Below are 19,057 nucleotides of genomic sequence, written 5' to 3' on the forward strand. Positions count from 1 at the left end.
CCCTTTTTTGACATATTTAACCATGTTGTGTGGAAAACTGCCTAAAAGTATTTCCAAAATCTCAGTCCTAGATTTGTTTACAGAATGGTAAGCTAATAACTATGGGCAGGCAGCTATTTCCACTCACAATTTTTTTTTCACTACTCGGTTCCATGTGTCCAAATTGATTCGTTACAGATCATGTAATGAAATGTTATAAGCACATTCACTTGATTTTCAACATCAGAATACTACAGGAATCTACTCTGAACACCATGGCATTTACTTCTGAGTAAGTAAATTAAGGATCAAGCTGTTTAATTTAGTCTTCATAATTTAATAATCCCCCAGGAGGAGACTCAGCAATCTGTATATGTAACTATGGTGACAGTCCAAGAGGCAACAACAGAGCCATCACAAAGTGTTATCCTGCAGCTACTGCATTCTACAAAAGGTTTACTTAGTGTCCTTTCTGCTCCTGTTCATCCAGCAATGGAGACTTATGTTCATCAAGCCACAGACACTTAACGACAATATATGAATTAGGGTAAGTCAGAAAGTAGTATCTGCCAAGATCTAAAAGAGCTTATGAGCTATGTAACCAAGGGGATTGAGGATTTGTTTTCCATGACACATTTCTGCTATAGGAGTAAACCTCACAAACATTTAACAGAAATAAGGATATATATCAGGAGTCCCCAAACTTAGCAACTTTTAAGACTTGTGGACTTTTAACGCCCAGAATTCTCCAGCAAACTGAATTCTGGTAGTTGGTCCACAAGTCTTAAAGTTGCCAAGTTTGGAGACCTCTGGTATATATAATTTCCAATATATTCCTCAGGTAATATCCTTTTTAATAAGCATCAATCTAAAGTTATGAGATAAAACCTTTTCAATCTCAATATTATGCTAAATTCATATATTAAAATGATATTAATATGATAATGTTTGTGATCCATCTCTGAAAATTTAAAATTCCTGATAGAGTTATAAGGTCCACTTACACAGCCATAGTCTTATTAAGTAGACTGAAAATGCATCTCTGAATAATATCCTAAATACATATGCTACTATGTGAATCCAACAACATAATCATCTAACCAACATGCACACAACAAGCTAATTTAGGGGAATATCTTGCATAGCTTGCCAGCACTGTTGCTAGGAACATTAGTCAAAACGTCCCTGGTTCAAATGTCTTCTCTACCATTACCGCTCCATATGGTCACAGACAAGCCACTTTCTCAGGATAATGGTCTGTTTTAAGATTACTCAGATAATATACACAAAGTGCTTTAGACACTCTAAAATGGTAAATTATTCAGGACGTCAGCAGTAAATTTTGGCATTTCCTAACATATCACACCACTTTCCCAGTATCTTCAGAAATGACTTAATGAAAGTGTTCCGTTCATTTCTGACATCCATGCTATAATGCTGTTACCACTGTTGATGCATCAAAGCTGTTAAGAACATTTTTATGGAGATTAATAACACACAGTAGACAATATGATACCAAGACAATGGTTGGCCATTTCTCTCTGTTTTCTGCAAAAGTAGCACAAGCACATTTCTTAAAATGTTCTTTGTGCAGTTAAACTCTTAACTATAGAGCTCTTTACCCAAAATTCAATTTTTTAAAAAATCATCTTTTTCAAAACAAATCATAATGACCTGGTCTGCATACAAGTCTAAGTTATAATGAATAGCTTAGAAAAGCTAACAGTATAGTATGTCTAAGCATTATGCATGAATCAGGTCACAGAATCAGTGGTATATATAACATCACTATTATAATTACTGTCTACAACTCATGATGTAGAAAGGATCATGTTTTGGATTTTGCAAAATTACAGAAGCAGTACTGCCCTTTTTTAAGGAGGCAGGCCTCAAATTCCTCTAAAGTAATTAAGCTCTTTATTATTCATTCACGTTTCCTTTTCTGCCTTTAATATTGTAAGTCCTCATCACATATAATCCTGGGAAATAATAAACTTTGTTTAAGCAGCTGTTGTCAAGTGCAATGCTCTATATTTGGGCTATGTTCCATGTTCATGCCTCTGCATGCTCTGAGTTCAAAGCACTTATTACCATCTTTATTTCTGTTGAATTAGTTCAAATGTATATTTTCTTACAGTTACTTCAAAAGATGGATATAACTGGAAGAAGTCACACTGATAATAGAAGTAACTGTTTTTCAGTTTTAAGGTAAACTCGGAGCTTACATAGACAGCTTTCATTTCTAAGATTCTTCCAGTCTTAATTCTGAACTATCATTAAATATTAGTTAAACAACCCATTTAAGTATTTTTTAAAAGCTGCCATGAAATGATGGCACAATGTAACTGCATATCAAAAGCCAACCCTTATTTAAAAATACCTATAGCTGGAGCATTTATGCAGAGCTCTCGGGCCAACAGAAGGAACGTTTTCCCCAGCACATAGACGTTCACCTGTATAAAGGGGAAAAATGATTCTTTGAATTAAGAAGCAGAAGAATACATCTGTCTTTAGATGAAACAGCCTGAAAATAATCATCTAATGTTTAAATAAGCATCAAAATGTTTTCAAATAAACCCCAAATTTCTCTGACACAGCCAATTACTTACCAAATTATTTAGCAGGGGAAAAAATCCATAATGGATTACACATAATTTTGACTTTGTGCTACCAGAGGGAAAAACAGATTATGTTTATATAAAGTAGTGTAACCAATTTTCCCTGATCTCATTGGCCAGCAGTTCCTTCTTTTGAAAAGCTTCTTCTAAATCTTAGAAGACCTTCCAAAACAAAATGGAAAACAGCACAGAATTCTGCAGTAATGAGAAATCATGAAAACTGTATCGGAGTAGTTTCTATGGGAGTAGTTTAAAGCCTCTCTACAGTACTAATGCAAAACTACAAAAACAGTTTTGTATTCTACAAAAACAGATGCTTTGTCATTTTCCAAGATTCTTCACATATGTAAACTTCTATATTCTTTTAATGCCCTTTATTTTTCCTACACATTTTTATTTAGGTTTACATACATATTTTAATCAGTTATGCAGCTGATTGATTGGGTACTAACTAATTTATAACACTAACTAATTTATAACAGTTATGGTTTACTGACGTAAACAACCAATCCCCAAACTGAAAGTTTAATTGGTTTAATATTATTGGTACTGAAGAAGCATGGCTCCTAATTGTAAGACAGCTGGTAAGTAAGATATGAAAAGTGTGTCTTGATTATTCTACTTCAGTGGTCCAAATTCCAGGCTGTCTCTTTGAAATATATGGGAGAAAGAGGCTACATCAATCCTGCAGATAAATATACAAAACTGCAACATAGCACTTGCATTATTCCAATATATGAAAGATAAATTTCTGAGATCAGGTGGAGGTGAAATTCCCTGTGTATTATAACCTAAACAAGAGCCATCCTGCCATAAGCTGCTGCTGTTCCTGCAGTTTCAAAAATCTCTTCACCACCCCACATGCAATGAAAGTAAAAATAAAAACAAGCAAATAAGCAGCCTTGCACTTTATCTTCAGAGCTGTCAAAGAGAAGTGCAAAGTAGATAAACGACTTCCCTGGGCTAAGGGAGGAGGTGTGAAATAGTCAACTAGTATTTCCCTTACAGTACCCAAACCTCATCATCTGCGATTCTCAATTTTATTTTCAGTTATTGGGACAATGAAATAATAATAATCAAACAACAGAAAGTGTAGAAAAAAGGTCAGTACACAGTGTCATCCAGAAAAACTGGATGCTAACAACTTCCTCAAAACTCTTCCACAAGTTCAGAATTTCAAAGTCGGCTTTTTCAATACGTCTGTGGACAGCAGGCTATGAATCATCTCATTCAAGAATTCTTGGTAGAAGTAACTACATTCTCCATGCTTGTTAATCATTTGTTCTTTACTGTATGCAGAACTATGCAATACATAAAATTCTATAAATTTACTGAAGATAAATTTTACTGCAGATTTTTTTCAATCAAAACCCTACAGCTTTAACACTGTTGCCAGGTTGTAGTTTTGTTCTTTTCACTGAGCAGCTATAGAAAACTGATCAACAATCTATGTTTTGTTTGAGAAGTCAAACAGACATCTGAACCAAATGCTGTACTACTCTCTTATTAAACTTATGCTCATTCTTTTCCATTTAAAGAAAGGAGTGATGCATATATTAATTAATGGATCAGTTTGGTGCAGTGACTATGATGCTGGCCTAGAATTATTGCCCTAGAAATGAGGAGACCAGTGGTGGTATTCTACCGGTTCAGCTGAACTGGTAGCTACAACGATCATCTGTGGGCAATCCAGTTCACTCTGATGGGCCCTCTCATCCACCCAATCTCTATACTGACCTTTATTTCCTGCTTTTCAACTTCAGCTGCTTTGCGCGGTACAAACGATAGCCACGCATCAACTGTTGAAGACACAGGGAGAGTGCAGGATTGCAGGAGGTTAGTAGCAAACCGTCTGCAAGCACACATTTGGCATGTACGTACACAAAGTGCACCCACCAAGCCACGCCCATAGAAGAGGTGGTAAAAAAAAATTGAAACCCACCACTGGAGGAGACTATGAATTCTTGACTTTGACCAGCCTCTCTCTCTCTCTCTCTCTCTCTCTCTTATCCCAACCCACCTCACAGGGTTGTTGTTGTGGGAAAAAAGAGGAGGTGGAAGGAATATTAGATATTTTCAATGCCTTGATTACTTTATAAAGTAACTTATAAATAAAAACAAGCAAACAAACACTTCTATCATTCTCTACTCTCTACCTAGCCTTTATTGTGGCAAGTTAAAACAACAATCCTCTTAGTTGCTTCAGTGTTAAGCCAGCAGAATGGAAGCAGGAGTCTTCATGGCCAATTTAAAATAAATTACAAAGACAGAGGAAAAGAAAATAAACAGAAAAGGGAGATACAGGTGAAATGATTATCGGTTATTAGCCTCCAGTATCTGTAAAATACACTTTCAATTTAGGTACTCTATTATATCTCCCCAGGTATTTTAAATTCATCTATGTTCTTAAGAAATACCATATTATTCCAGTATCTCAAAAATTTCAGGGAGAAATTAGCGGGATTCACACATACATACAAATATAATACAATTAGTTGTTTGTGGGCTAATGAATCAACTCTTATATTGTTCAACAAATCAAGATCACAAATCCACCATCAAAAATATGTGTAAATATATCCACAATTCCAAACAATACAATCAGAACTCCATAATTTAAAACTTAAAGCCTAGGTTAGAATTTTTAATCTAAAGGCCAAAGATTTAGAGTTGCACATATAATCATTCTCAACACTCCCTTTTCCACAGAGCAGCTTTTTCAGATGCAAGGCCATGGCCGTAACTGCAGTCACAGTCAACTACAGTTAATGAAAATCCCAATGTACCAAGGTTATCTACATTGTGATTTTGATTCTGGTTTGCTGATCATAAGCTATGATTTCTCAATTTATATTTTATAGAAGTAATAGTTCAACTTCCTAGTATGATTTCAGAATATCTAGACTGACTAAGTTAGACATGGCAAAGTAAAACTTAGTTCATATACTCAAAAATATTATTATTAAGCATTTTATCTGATCTTTAGCTGAAAAAAGCTCAAGAGGTAAATTGAGAGATTAGATTGGATAAAACAGATCTGTCTGTCTGTCTACAAATACTTCATGCCACTTCAAATAAAAAGAATCTAAGCAGGTTAGAAAAGTAATTTACCATATAGTAACTTACAACAGTTCATTTAGTGACCAAAGTCACAACAGCCCTTATGATCATTTTTCACACTTACGACCATTGCAGCTTTCCACAGTCACATATAGATTAAAATTCAGATGCTTAGCAACTGATTCATATTTATGACGACTGTAGTGTTCTGGGGTCATGTGATCCCCTTTTGCCAACTTCTGAAAAGCAAAGTCAATGGGGAAGCTGGATCCACTTAACAACCATGTCAGTAACTTAACACCTGCAACTGGCATGTTACAGTGGCTCCTTTAGGATTTCCCAAACTGGTACCTCCCTTTTGGGAAATGCAAACAATCCTAGGCAGGTATGGAGAACCTTTCAGTTACACAGTTCAAGAAGTCACCTTCCCACAAAATTTAATTGCATTGTTTACATTGTTCATTTATGTTCACTTGGTATTTGGGTTTTTAGAGATGTGTATATTAAGATTGTAGTAAAGGGAGGTGTGATAGCAAAACCTGCTAAACCCTAACCATATCATACCTCCTCTTCTAGGAACTGGAATTGTACACCAGTCAAAACTAGGCAAAAATCTCTTCTGGCCACCACATTAATTTGGTCTTCAGCAGGAGCTATGATTCCAGGAGAATTTTCAGACTATAGATAACCAGCTACTTGGTAAATACAACTCCTTCAAAGTTATGGTGGAGAATCAATTTCTGCCTTGTTTGAGTTAACTTATAATTGGTCTGGGGTAGAAATGCACAACTGGATATTATCTGCATAAACCCCTACCCATTGAATAACATCTCCTAGGGGCCTTGTGTATTTGTCAAGTAAACTTAAAACGAAAAGACATCTATGGATCTTTTTTATTTCTGCTTCTATTTTTGCAGCCTTAGCAACCCAAGAGAGCCTGTTTAGTTTAATGGTTACAGCACCAGAGCCTATGAATTCTAAACCCCACTTTAGGCATGAAAGCCAGCTAAGTGGCGCTTTCTCAGCCCAACCCACCTCACAGGATTGTTGTGGGAAAAATAAGAGGAATATTAAGTATGTTTGCTGCCTTGCGTTATTTATAAAATATAATAAAGGCAGGGTATAAATAACTAACTGAAAAGTCTCCTGGAATCATAGCTCCTGCTGAAGACCAAATTAACTGAATAAAGTAAGCCTACCTACAGTGCTAAGATTAATAGTCCTCAAAATCTATATGGCTTTGCTACCTAAATTAAAATCTGTGTTCAATAGTACTTTCCATTTTCTTCTTTCTGGTTGTCTGTGGCTATATAGTTCAGAGATACGCTTCTCCTTTATTTTTTTTCCTACTGTCAGACTGTAACCAGCCAGCTAAGTGAATGGAAAGGAAGAAATAACCCAATCTACCATTTATTGTACCTTAAGCGGTTTAATTCCAGCTAGTAACCAATGGAAGATTGTCATTTGCAACAAAGCGAGAATATGAGTAAGTGTCTAACATGCACCAAATAACCACATTGGTGTATTTTTGATACCTTTTAAACTGTTTAATATGTGGCCGGACCCTATCATGAATCACTCCTAATATCTTTTAATAAATGGTTTTTACACAGTTTTTATTCAAGATCTGTTTTTACTTCATTTTATTTTACAATATTTTGTACTTTTAGTAAACTACACAAGGATTTTGCATGTGCATCTAAAAACAAAACATAAATACTTTTAATTAATAAATCTACTGAATGAATTACATAAAATAATACAAATACAATCAAATAAAACTGATAGGCAAAATGACACCACAAACCAACAGAACCTTTATTGCCTTTTTGGTACCAGCTGCTTCACTGCTCCATCTTTCTTTTTTCTTTCTTGTTGTAATAAAAACAAACTAAACAACAACAAAATATTATTAAAACTGACAGTTTCATTCAGGAGCAGACAAAAGAAATATTTCAGAGAAAAAAATAATTATTAACAAGTGATAATCAGTTGAGAGGGTGATAGGCAGTTGAGAGGGTCAAACTGGTTTCTTAAGGAGGCATTTATAGGTGCCATTTATAGATGTATTGAGACTCACTGACCTCATTGTCAGTTAAGCCTTTTGAATTATTTCTTTAATACAACTATAAATTATGTACTCACACTACACAAAAATCAAGAAGCTGTCCAGAAAATGGGAGTTGCCCTTGTGTGGAAATCAACCTACAGTTGATTTTGAGCAGTTAGACTGCTCTTTATTCAGACTGCCACACTTCAAAATTGCATACATTTTCCAGCTCTCTCTTTTCAAATCTTAACTGTCAATTTAGAGCAGAATTTCTGCACAAAGAGACTATTTTCTACTCTTCAATGTTTGATTTTTTTTGAGTCTCACCACCACCACATTCTATCTGCAAGCCTATGCTTGTAAAAAAATATATATCATGCAATGAGGGTTTTTTTTCAAAATAAGGATATTTCAATTGTATTATACAAAGAAATATAAAAAGTGACAGATAAGAATTGTGTAACTCAAAATTCATAATGCCATTTTTAGTAAATTTTCCAATTTAACATTTAACAAAGCAATTAAGGCTATCAATGATTACAAGCGGTTAATAAAATTTAACCAGTTAAAGAATTGGGAAACTTCTCAATGTCAGTTTGCTGTAATAAACAAAACTGCATTTATTTCTACCCATCCGTTTCTGGAATAAAATAACAATAATAAAAAATTAATTTTAGATGCCCCCTGACTCCTAGCCACTCAGAGCACTTTACAAATTGCTAAAAATATTCTAAAACAAGGAAAAATATAAAAACAAAAGAAAGTTAACAGAGGTGGCACAGAAAACAAAGCCAGATAGAAACAAGGAGAAAAAGAGGTGACACCAGCAGAGTTAAGATAGAAGTTTTCTGAATGTTTGATACTCTGAGCACAAAAGATTTTCCATCACTATGCTAGTATAGGAGCAAAAGGCTAAAGATCTCAAACCTCTCTTTGAAGTCTTTTACATCCACACACCCTAGCTTTGCTGCCCATTATCTTCTGGGGAGCCTATTACCTGACTTTTTACTCCTTATTCCCATTTATGAGAGACAGAGAAGGTTTTTATCATCAATTTGGCTTTTCTGTCAAATGTACAGGAAAAATAAACATAAGAAACACAGGAACAAACTATGTGGTGTTTCTGCATATCCCTCTGCTGTTGAAGCATGGTAAATGGAATCATCTCTTTCTTCTCCCCTTCCCTTTGGGAGGCAGACCAATCTTACAAAAAGATAAATAAAATCAACCTTTGTTTAAAAAAAAGGAAAAGTAGGAATGCAAAAATCCATTTTACCTTAGTCACAGGGAAAACATCCAACAGCAAAGGAAATAAAATATACAAAGCTATTCAAATCATAGCTTGCAATTTCTTCCACAGAAAAGTCATATGGGCAGATCACAAAAAGATGCTGCTGTTTCTAATTTAGAGGCAAATTTGCTGTAAAAGGAAAGTATTATTTGGTTCTATTGTTTATTAGTATATTTACAATATTTGGAAGTTCTACCGTATAATAACAAATTTAGTTCATTTTACTATGTATTTACATTTCATATTAAAATGTTAAAAAAGAAGTTCCAAGTTAAATAAAACACACAATTACAGAGCTTATGCTGGGAAAATAAATACAGGGTCAAAGTATTAAGCTTTATACAATAAAATATAGATTAAAATTCTAAGTTTTCTGTGTAAACACATTCCTGAACTCTCCTACTTATTTTCCTGGGCTTTATAAAGTTTCTCATGGATTTAAACCTTTACTCAGAGTAAAATGTTCTCTTCTTTGACCAGCTCTGATACTCAGCTGCTACCTTTGTTCTAAAAGGGTCAACAATTTTCTGCCTAGCAGAAACAGAAGGGCTTGGGAGTAATCTCCCTGTATATGTAAACCCAAGCCACCCCTTTGAATGCATAGTGGAACAGAGATACCGCTAGTTATCAGTGGGGCAGGCCTACCATTTCACTAATGCGGCCAATTACAGATACCTGACAGTGATGAACTGCAACACTAGATAAAGTCTCCTTAGAATCAAGTTTGACTCCTAGTGACTCCATGGACAAAGCCATGGAGTTTTGCTGGCAAATGGTAATGGTTTGCAACTCCTTTCAAGATTAGTTTTTGCATGTGCTTATTTTTTAAGTCTCTTCCTGTATTTTTCAACCTTGGCAACTTTAACATATGTGGACTTCAACTCCCAGAATTCCATAGCCAGCATTGCTGGGATGTCCCACGGATCTGGTATTTCCTGGTGATTTTTATTTTTATCCAAGGAGATATTGTAGGAGGGAGTGCTTTGTTGGTCTGGCATGACAAAAAATATCAGAACTCTGCTAGTATTTTTTCCAACTGACCAATGTTATTCAAAGGCAGATGCTTCGGTGAGTCAGAAAAGGTACTACCCAGACTCCTGATTTCTTAGCCAAGTATTAATTAGACTAAGCTTTTGGGATCTGCCATGGTTGGGCAGGTGCTCTAGCACTTTCTGATCCATATATTTATGAAAGCCCACACACAGTGGAGAAGCAAAAGGATAATTTACTTTTTTTACTTAGTGCTAGAATGTATATTATCTGACATTACTAGAAGTCTTGGGAACTATGTATGAATATATCACAATATTAGTGTGCTGGGAGTTTAAAAAGTGGAGTATGAGCAATTCATGGTGCTATTTAAAACTATAGACCAGAATCTTCATGCTCCTTGAGCCAACCTCATAACACTACTTATGATAAAACTTCAATATCTTTCACCATTCTAGAGACTTAGATTTCTGGAGCCAAGGATATATATTAATAAGCTTCTGACTGACTGCTCAGGGCCTGCTTTTTCCGCGCTAGGTATTTGCTATTTCCTATTCTCAACAACATCAGATACTCAATTTTGCCAGCATTTAGATCTGAGCATCTGACAACATAACAGAAGACGGGAATATCTCAGTTTTGTTCTGTACTTCAATACTGGCCAAGTTTCAGTTGCTGGACAAAAAACAATGGAAATATTCCATTTTTTATTTCAAAACTGTTAAGCTACAAATAAAAAAAGTTACTTCTACTTTATCCTTGGTACTATCTAATAAGCAGAACATAAGCTACACTAGGAGAAAGGACACCAGAAGACCTTTTGATTTAAATCTGGCTGTACCAAATGTTCAAGATTAACTTTACCGAAAAAACAGTATGACCAAGTGAAGAATACCTCACACATCCACTGTAACACCTGCTTGAGACTTTTCTTGTCACTGAATGGACAGGCAGATGGAAAGAAAAAAGACATAGAAAAGTTACTCCATTTGAAAAATATGCGTATTTTTAAAACAGAGATCAGTGTGGGCTAATTCAAATCATCTGCTGATTTTGATTTAAACTCTGCTCCACATCTGATCAGATAAATTAGTCCATTTATCCCCACTGCTGTTTGCACTGAGTTCTTCTCACAATCACAATAAGGCCCCATCCTCTAGCCTAGTTCCCGATCGATAAGGAGAGTAAGAGGTACCTGGTAATGTAGGAGATTCAATCTACCTCTGGATCAAGCACTGCAACTCATTTCCTACCTCACTGATCACTCTTCACCATTGCCCATGAATCTTCCTGCTTGACTTCACCATTGTCATCCCCTTCTACCACCAGCTGTTTTTAAAACTATTTCTAATCACTGAGGTAGAGAAATGTTGCAGTTCAAGGACCATGGAAAATTCTTGGGAAACATGGCCGTTGGACTTGGCCTAATAATTCAAAAGCAAGTGAGCCAAGGAACAACTAACTGGTGGGGTGTAGCTCAGATAAAATGAACTACTAAAGATGGGGAGATAGTTCTTGTCTGAATGTTTTCCCATTGCCTTATATTTTTTTACTCTAAACATGCAAACTCATAAAATTAGTTTGAATGTTATGTTATCTTTTTTAAAAAATATACATCAATATTTTTAAATGGGTAAATCATCAAAAGAACATTTGCCTCTGCAATTTAAACAAATAGCCCAGGAAAAACTGCTCATGTCCTGATAATGACACAATGTGTTATGTATTAGCTAGTTAGCTAATACTATGACTGATCTGATTATTGGTTGATTGATTGATTGATTTGAACAAGCAATAAATCATAAAATATTGGAAATAAAATAAATAACACTGCCATATTTTTTTTTTCAGCCAAAGCAAATTCCCCTACTTCAGAATACTTCTGATTCAATGAAAGGTGCATTCTAGTTTTCCAGTATAAAAATCTGGCAGCCAACAATAGGAACTGAATCAATTTAATATATTCCACCAATTTATATGCTTTAGGAAATATGGACAATGAAAAAATAAACTTCATTTTCAAAGATTACTGGATTATTTTGTACTTTTGATAAGTAGTGACTAACTAGGCATCGGTCCCAAGATGGTAATACCTTATTTCCCTGAAAATAAGATTCAGTCTTATATTTGGGGGGGTCCAAAATAAGCACTAGGGCTTATTTTGAGGGAAACATGATTTTTGGGATGATCAGCCTGGCTGTGCCATGCACACAAGAGGCAGCAAGCGTGTGCGGACTAATGATATCTGGCAGCAGCTGCAGCCTGCCAGTCTCTTAGTCCACACACTCTGGGACTGCGTAGCCCACGCAGCATAGGTGAATTAATTCTCTGACCAAGCAACAGACCAAGGCAGAGGCATGGGGGTAGGGGTTTGCGGGTGATCTGGACGCACCACACAGGCCATAGGAAAACCGAGTGCCAGTGGGCCAGAGCAGGGGGTGGCTGCAGGAGATTCATCTTCACACAGTGGCACCGGCAGCAAACGGAGGCAGAGGCAAAGGCATGGGGCAGAGGGCAGGTGATCACAACACACCAAGAGGGTCACAGGCAAGCGAGAGGCATGAAGACAAGCCTCCTGCAGTCACCCACCTGCTCTAGTCCACTGACCTTCAGCTTTCCTGCAGCCCAAGTGGCATGTCCAGATCATCTGCCTTCCTCCCGTACCTCTGCCTCCGTCTGCTACTGCTGCATCCGCACAAAGATATGTCTCCGCAACTAACTGCCACTCCAGCCCAACTCTTGGCTTTCCCATCCAGATTGCCTGCCTTCTCCCATGGCTCTGCCTCTGCCTGCTGATACCATCATCTGCGCATGCTCACGGTCTCCTGTGCTGGCCATGTCCACACCCCTTCACTAGAGTTTATTTTTGGGATAGATCCTATTTTGGGGGAAACACAATACTGTGTATACCAATCTGCTTGCAATTCTGCCAATGCAGCCTAAAAACATTAAAATGTAATGGATTGGGGTGCCACCTATACATTATCTTCCTGATCAATTCTTAATGTTAGATTTTAAAGGAGGTCTATGTCACAAACAATTCCAGTTAGATTCATCGTTCATCTTTGGAAAGTTTGGGATAACCTGCTGTGCTTAATAAAAAAAGTGTTATGTAATACTGAATCAATTTCTTTGCTTTAAAAATAGTTGTACACCATTCTTCAAAAGCTCTAATGGATAAAGTGATTAACTTTAGATAACTTAGAAAGGCATGTTTTAATGATTCATTTAAAGTCAAGACAGAATTTATTCACCAATAGCAGAGTTTTCATCAATAATTAAATATTTAAATTCACAAAAATCTCTATAATTCCATTCCGTGTATTGGACATACTAGTTAGGGAGCCAAGCCTGCTCATTGACACCAGATCCGAACAGCCATCAAGCATCAGGACAGCTCACTAGAACATTACTTGGTCAGCAAGTCAAGATATACAATAAAATAAATATTTTGATTATACCTGACTATATGCCATTGTATGTCCTCTCCTAGCAATTTTTATATATATGTTAAATAGGAAATAAGAAAAGAGCATAATGCTCTGAGGAACCCAACAAACTGCCAAGTATAGCATACAGTATTCAGATAAATGAAAGAAAAACATGGTAAAAGAATGCCCAACTTCCCATCCCTAAAATTGGGCTGGGGTACCAGCAGTGATGATACCAAAATCTGTTGAGAAGTCAAAGAGGATCAGAACAATTGTACCACCTCTATCTTGATCTTACTAAAGGTCATCCATAAACATTATTATTTCAGTGCTCTATTTCATTCTGAAATCTGACTATAAAAAATGCAGGTAATTAATTTCTCCCAGGGTCCTCTGGAGTTAGAGAATCCTGTACCACCTTCCCAAAACAGAGAGGCTGAAAACTGGATGAAATCCAATGTTGATTTTTTTAAGATTGAAGTGCATGGACACCTCTTTCAAGGAAGGATAAAAAACTCTGGTCACTCAAGGAACAACTTACTACTGTTTGGACCCAACCACACCATCATGGGCATGCTTACCAAGAGGGAAACAGATCTAGCCAGCAGATCGATACACTAATAGCTCTGAGGACCCTGTCCACTTCCCCAAGATATACAAGTTTAAACTCCTCCCAGATAACAAGACATGACCAGCCTCAGTTATTTCACTAAGACATGACAACTCAGATCAAACTTGTCAGATTTGAGCAATTTTATCTAGCTGATGCCTTATAAAATCCTTAAAGCAGTCATGAAAACATTTAGGCCTCTCCCTTTCTAAAAGACTGAGGAATAGCCTAAATAGGGACAACTGAATGGTACACTGTGCACACTGTAAGAGAAAAATATAATTAAATTTTGCTGCGGTTTTCACCACACTAATTTCTGCACATATCCAGTCAGACTTGCTCTCAGTCTTTCTCCACTGATATTCTAGCTCTCTCTTTTGCCACTTCTTTTCTAGATGTTCTTTGGTAAACAAGGGACACCATAGGATCAACAGAAAAAAGAGGTCATTCAGGAGCAATCCAAGGCCTTTATTATCATGTGACCACCAATGAGAGTTAGGTCACTGACCATCTGAATTAGGTTCATGCTCATATGGTGTTCATGGACTCCCTAGCTGGCTCAGAGTAAAGGTAGGTTGAGGTCTTCCATCAATATAAGCACAGAAACTTTGATCACCAGTCAGGCACAGAATTAAGTAGGGAAGAACAACAGAACAATCCCAACTAATCTCTTGAGCCCAAATTCACACATGATCTGATATTCAGTTATCTGGGGAGAAATGCTTCAACAAGTTTCCTACATCTGACAACAGCCATTCTATCCTCAGTTCCACAGCCCTAAAATCATGTCCAAAGACAATTCCAGATGGTTATAACTCTGAATGGGCAACATCCCCTTCTACACTCATTGTGATGACCCAGAGTGTAACACAAACGTAACCAAATCCAAAAGGTAAATAAATGTCCTTTAATGCCTCCAACTTGGCCCCCACTGTTCAATAATTCTCAGTTGGAGAAAAAACATACTCAAAAATAGTCTTCAAAAGAAAGCAATACAGTCTGAATTTAATGAGCAGATAGAGGTGAAAATAAAAACCAAACGAACTACAATGATGAAATTTCCACAACGGGACAGGAGAAGTATTTACCAAATTCAAGGAGATAACAAGGCACAATCTGTTGGAAGGACGCCAACCAAGATAACCTCAAACCAAAATAAAACACACTTTGTCTCCAGCGTTTGCCAGAACACAGGTCCAAACTCTTATGCAGTTCTCACACCTGCATCCCATGAAGAGGATCAAGGACCTCTCCTCTCAAGTAGACCATGTCTCTTCCTTATCCTCTCCTCCCTGCGTGCCTTAGGATGGATAGGGGATGGGCCTGGATCCTCCTCTGACTGCTCAGCTGGCCTCTGCCCTTCCCCAGCCTTCTCCACAACCTCCGGAGCCACACTTGCACTTCCTGTCGTTCCTCCTCTCCCTCAGAGTCAGTCTCCACCAGGGGCAGGACACCCATCCAAGTCTTGATAACGCATGTCATATCTGCCCTCTGACTCACAATGAAATCATGGATGAAGTAAGCTTTATTGCAAGGAAATCTGGACGTGTCTGTAAATGAGGCCTCCAAGGGTCTGATTATGTGGCAGGAGAAGCACAAGGACTGAAAAGCTGTATCATGTGATACATCAAATCAGCCTTCTCCAAGAATGGCTTTTACCAGCTCTAACAACTCCATCTCAAACCACCTATGCCGAGGCTTTGGGGCCTGTATAAAACCAGTATCATAAAGTCCCTACACATCAGCATCATCCACTTCACAGGAGACTCTGGAAACTGTTTCTGCATAACATTCAACAGCTTCCCCAAGACTCTGATCTACCCGTTCAGGTTTCTCAATCAAAAAAATAAAATAAAATAAAATAAAATAAAAGTAAGTCCAACAATGACATGTTCTTAACATATTCATGATAACATTAGGAATCACTAAATTGTTTTCAAGGTGTTTACAGAACAATTGCTTTAGTATTTGATCAGATTTTCCCCTCTTTTTGAAGAAAAGAATATGTATCTCTTCCAGACACCTGGTACTTCAATCATTCTCTTAGGACTTTTTAAAGATAAGAATAGAGCTTCAGCCAGACCATCAGAGGGTTCATTTGGTATCCTAGAATGCAATTCATCTACCTCTTGAGATTTAAACTCTTTCCAAGTAAATACATCTTTGCCTATATTTCTCTCAAGTCTCAAGCTGGAAGTATGTTCCTTGAATCTGTTTTTCATAAACACCCAGTGAAAGAGGTATCCTCTTAGGGAAAACTAATCAAAATGGGAACTGAATAATTCTGCTGCTATCTGTTTTCTATTATCCTTTATGCCATTTTCTCTCAACAGCTCAGTTTCTTTCTTTTATTTTCCAATATGTTTGAAAAAAACCTGTCATTTTGTTTACCAATTTCAGATCATTTTGAGTTTTAATTTTCTTGATAATATCTTTACAAATCTAAACTAATAATATGGATTCCTTCTATTCCTCTTTCTTTCTCCTATTTGTGTGGGTTTTTTTTAAATTCACTAAATATCAGCTTCTTCTGTAATTTTCCATTTTTCTTCTTTGTTGGACTTGTGTGCAATTTTGCTTTTAGTCTCTCCATTTTTCAGAAAGTTTTTACTCATTTTTTTCCATTAACTACTCCTGCCATATAATCCATTTTCTTCAATTTCAGGGTAGATATATGATTTCATTTCCTTTTAATTTCCCTGTAAAATCAAGAAGCACAGTATTACACAATTACTTTTACCCAAAGTTAATTCTCCAATTAATTCCAGTCTGATTACTGTGCCTTCCTTGTTGGTTATGATCACACCAGAAAAGGCTGATTTCCCTACTGAAAAAGAAAAGCTGTTCTTTTTTATTATTCTGGAAAGATCACTGACTCTTTGTGGGACACCCAACAGATGTAGGGATAATTAACATCCCCTCATTACTTACTATATATGAAAGAGTTGTGATTTGCTTTTGCAAAATATTATTTAAAATACTCTTTTTTAAAGAATTCTTGAAATTATTTTGGAATTCAAGCTTTGGGCTTGTAATAAAATTCCACTGAGTAAATACTGACTTCATAAATTAAATAATTTATTTAAGAAAGTGATTCTTAAGCACAAACACTTCAAATGAATTATATAAACATATATTAAAATAAAGTTTGTAACTGGTGTAAATATGCATAATTATTTGTTTTTTGTCTGCATGTATTTTGATAATATGTGCTAATACAGAATATATCATTTCTCTATTATAAAGACGGACAGCTTGGTATCCAACTCTTCAGTTTGTTTGGTTTGTTCGTTTTCAATTTTATTTTCAGAAAAGGCATATGATTGAAAGAGGCCACAATAGATAAAGAATAATATATAGTTTATAATACATGATGAAGTTATATATTAGCTATTAATATAGTTCTGTGCTGAACACCTTTTTGAAAGAAAGATCCAAAAAGTTGAAAACTTTTAATAAGATTTAGCAGTACAAGTAGTCCTTGTCTAGCAAGCACATTGGAGCTGGGAACTCTGTCATTAAGTTAATTAGTCACTTAATGAAACCACAACTGTGGTTATGAAGCTTTTCTTTGTTTTACAAACCTATAAAAGTTGTAAATGTGAGAATCAGTGCAAACTTATTTTTTCATCACCAACATAACCAGGAATGGTTGCTAAATAAGGCACTTGCTAAGTGAGATTTACTCTAATCCAATATATCTAAGACCATAATAGATAAAACCAGATATCATAAAGACAAGTTTTGTTGCAAATTATCCATTTAATAAGGATTTCTTATAATACATTATAAACAAAGACCTTAAGGATATTTCACTCTTTCCCCATAAACCCAATATACTGCCAGCTAAAGTTACTTTTAGAATGCAACCGAATAGTCATATATATATACATTTTTCAGAGTTCAGTTGGACTAAAGCTCATCCACTGTTTAAAAAAAAAAGGAAATGTGTTAAAAGTATTGCAGATTTAGAGTCCTATTAAGTGAGTGAATATCAGTTTGGTCTAGTGGTTAAAGCACCAGATTAGAAACCAGAAGATTGTGAATTCTAGTCCTGCATGACAGCTGACTGTGTAATTTTGGACCAGTCATTCGTTCTCAGCCCATTATGTCAGGCTCTGAGAGAAACCAGTCAATCAATTTCTGTTGCAACCAACAGGTAAATACTTGATTGATCCAAAAACGGCATACCCCGCACCTGCACGAAAATGCTACGAAGAAAAAAGTGAACTTAGGATGCTAGTTACTTAAAGACAATTAGGATGAGGTAAAAGAAGAATCCTCAGCACTATAAGTAAAATAAACAGAATGGTCATTTCAAACTTATGGGATACATTTGGACGTTGGCTTGCTTGGGCAGTTAAGGCCTTGTCAGTGCAGGCATGAGGTTGGATTTGGATGGTGCCAACTGCTCTGGACCTGATTGTGATAGACAACTTTTGTCCAGTAGGCACTCAGGAGACTCTGGATGAAGCAGATTATCTGGACCCTTTTCAGGCAGGGTTCAGCACTGGGCTATAGCACTGATAGGACTGGTTGTATCTGGATAATCTTTGGAGGGCTCAGGATGAGGGGGGAGGGGGAGATGAACCTCCTCTGTGGTTGGTTCCAGACAGTGCTGGGGAGTCGAGTCAAACTACAGGTCCTTGCACTGTAGGTTGCTTCAGGACTCACTTCTCTCACCCCTTCTTTATATGAGGTCACAGGCAAAGATCATCCATTTATGAGCTGAACTCCACAGTTTGTTCATACTGTACTGCTGCTGTGTGAATTTCCAGTTTCTTTCTGGGTAAAATTCAAGGGACTGGTTATCATCTTCAAAGCCCTGATCGTAGAGGGCCAGGCCATTTGCAAGACCATCTCTTCCTGAAGATATGTGTTCATTCTATCAAGGCAGATATGGAGCACACACTCTAGGTCTCATGCCTTAAATGGTGTCATCTGGTGAGACTCAGGCAGTGCACCTTTTCTCCTGGGATCCAATAGGCTTCTTCATCCTAGCCTTTTGGAAAGCCTTAAAGAGCTGGC

At 36.6% G+C, this 19,057-nt stretch overlaps 1 protein-coding gene across 2 annotated transcripts in view; it reads right to left on the bottom strand.

The window, feature by feature from the left end:
- Positions 1-19,057, bottom strand: part of BRF1 (BRF1 general transcription factor IIIB subunit) — a 224,071-nt gene that overhangs the window by 136,336 nt on the left and 68,678 nt on the right. For both annotated transcript variants that reach the window (XM_026698603.2, XM_026698602.2), the window contains exon 5: positions 2,360-2,432. In XM_026698603.2, coding sequence (XP_026554388.1) covers positions 2,360-2,432 — 73 coding nt within the window. The remainder of the gene's footprint in view (positions 1-2,359; positions 2,433-19,057) is intronic.

Source organism: Pseudonaja textilis, chromosome 1, assembly GCF_049901715.1.
Source record: "Pseudonaja textilis isolate UNSWEBS1 chromosome 1, rPseTex1.2, whole genome shotgun sequence".
Lineage (NCBI taxonomy): Eukaryota > Metazoa > Chordata > Lepidosauria > Squamata > Elapidae > Pseudonaja > Pseudonaja textilis.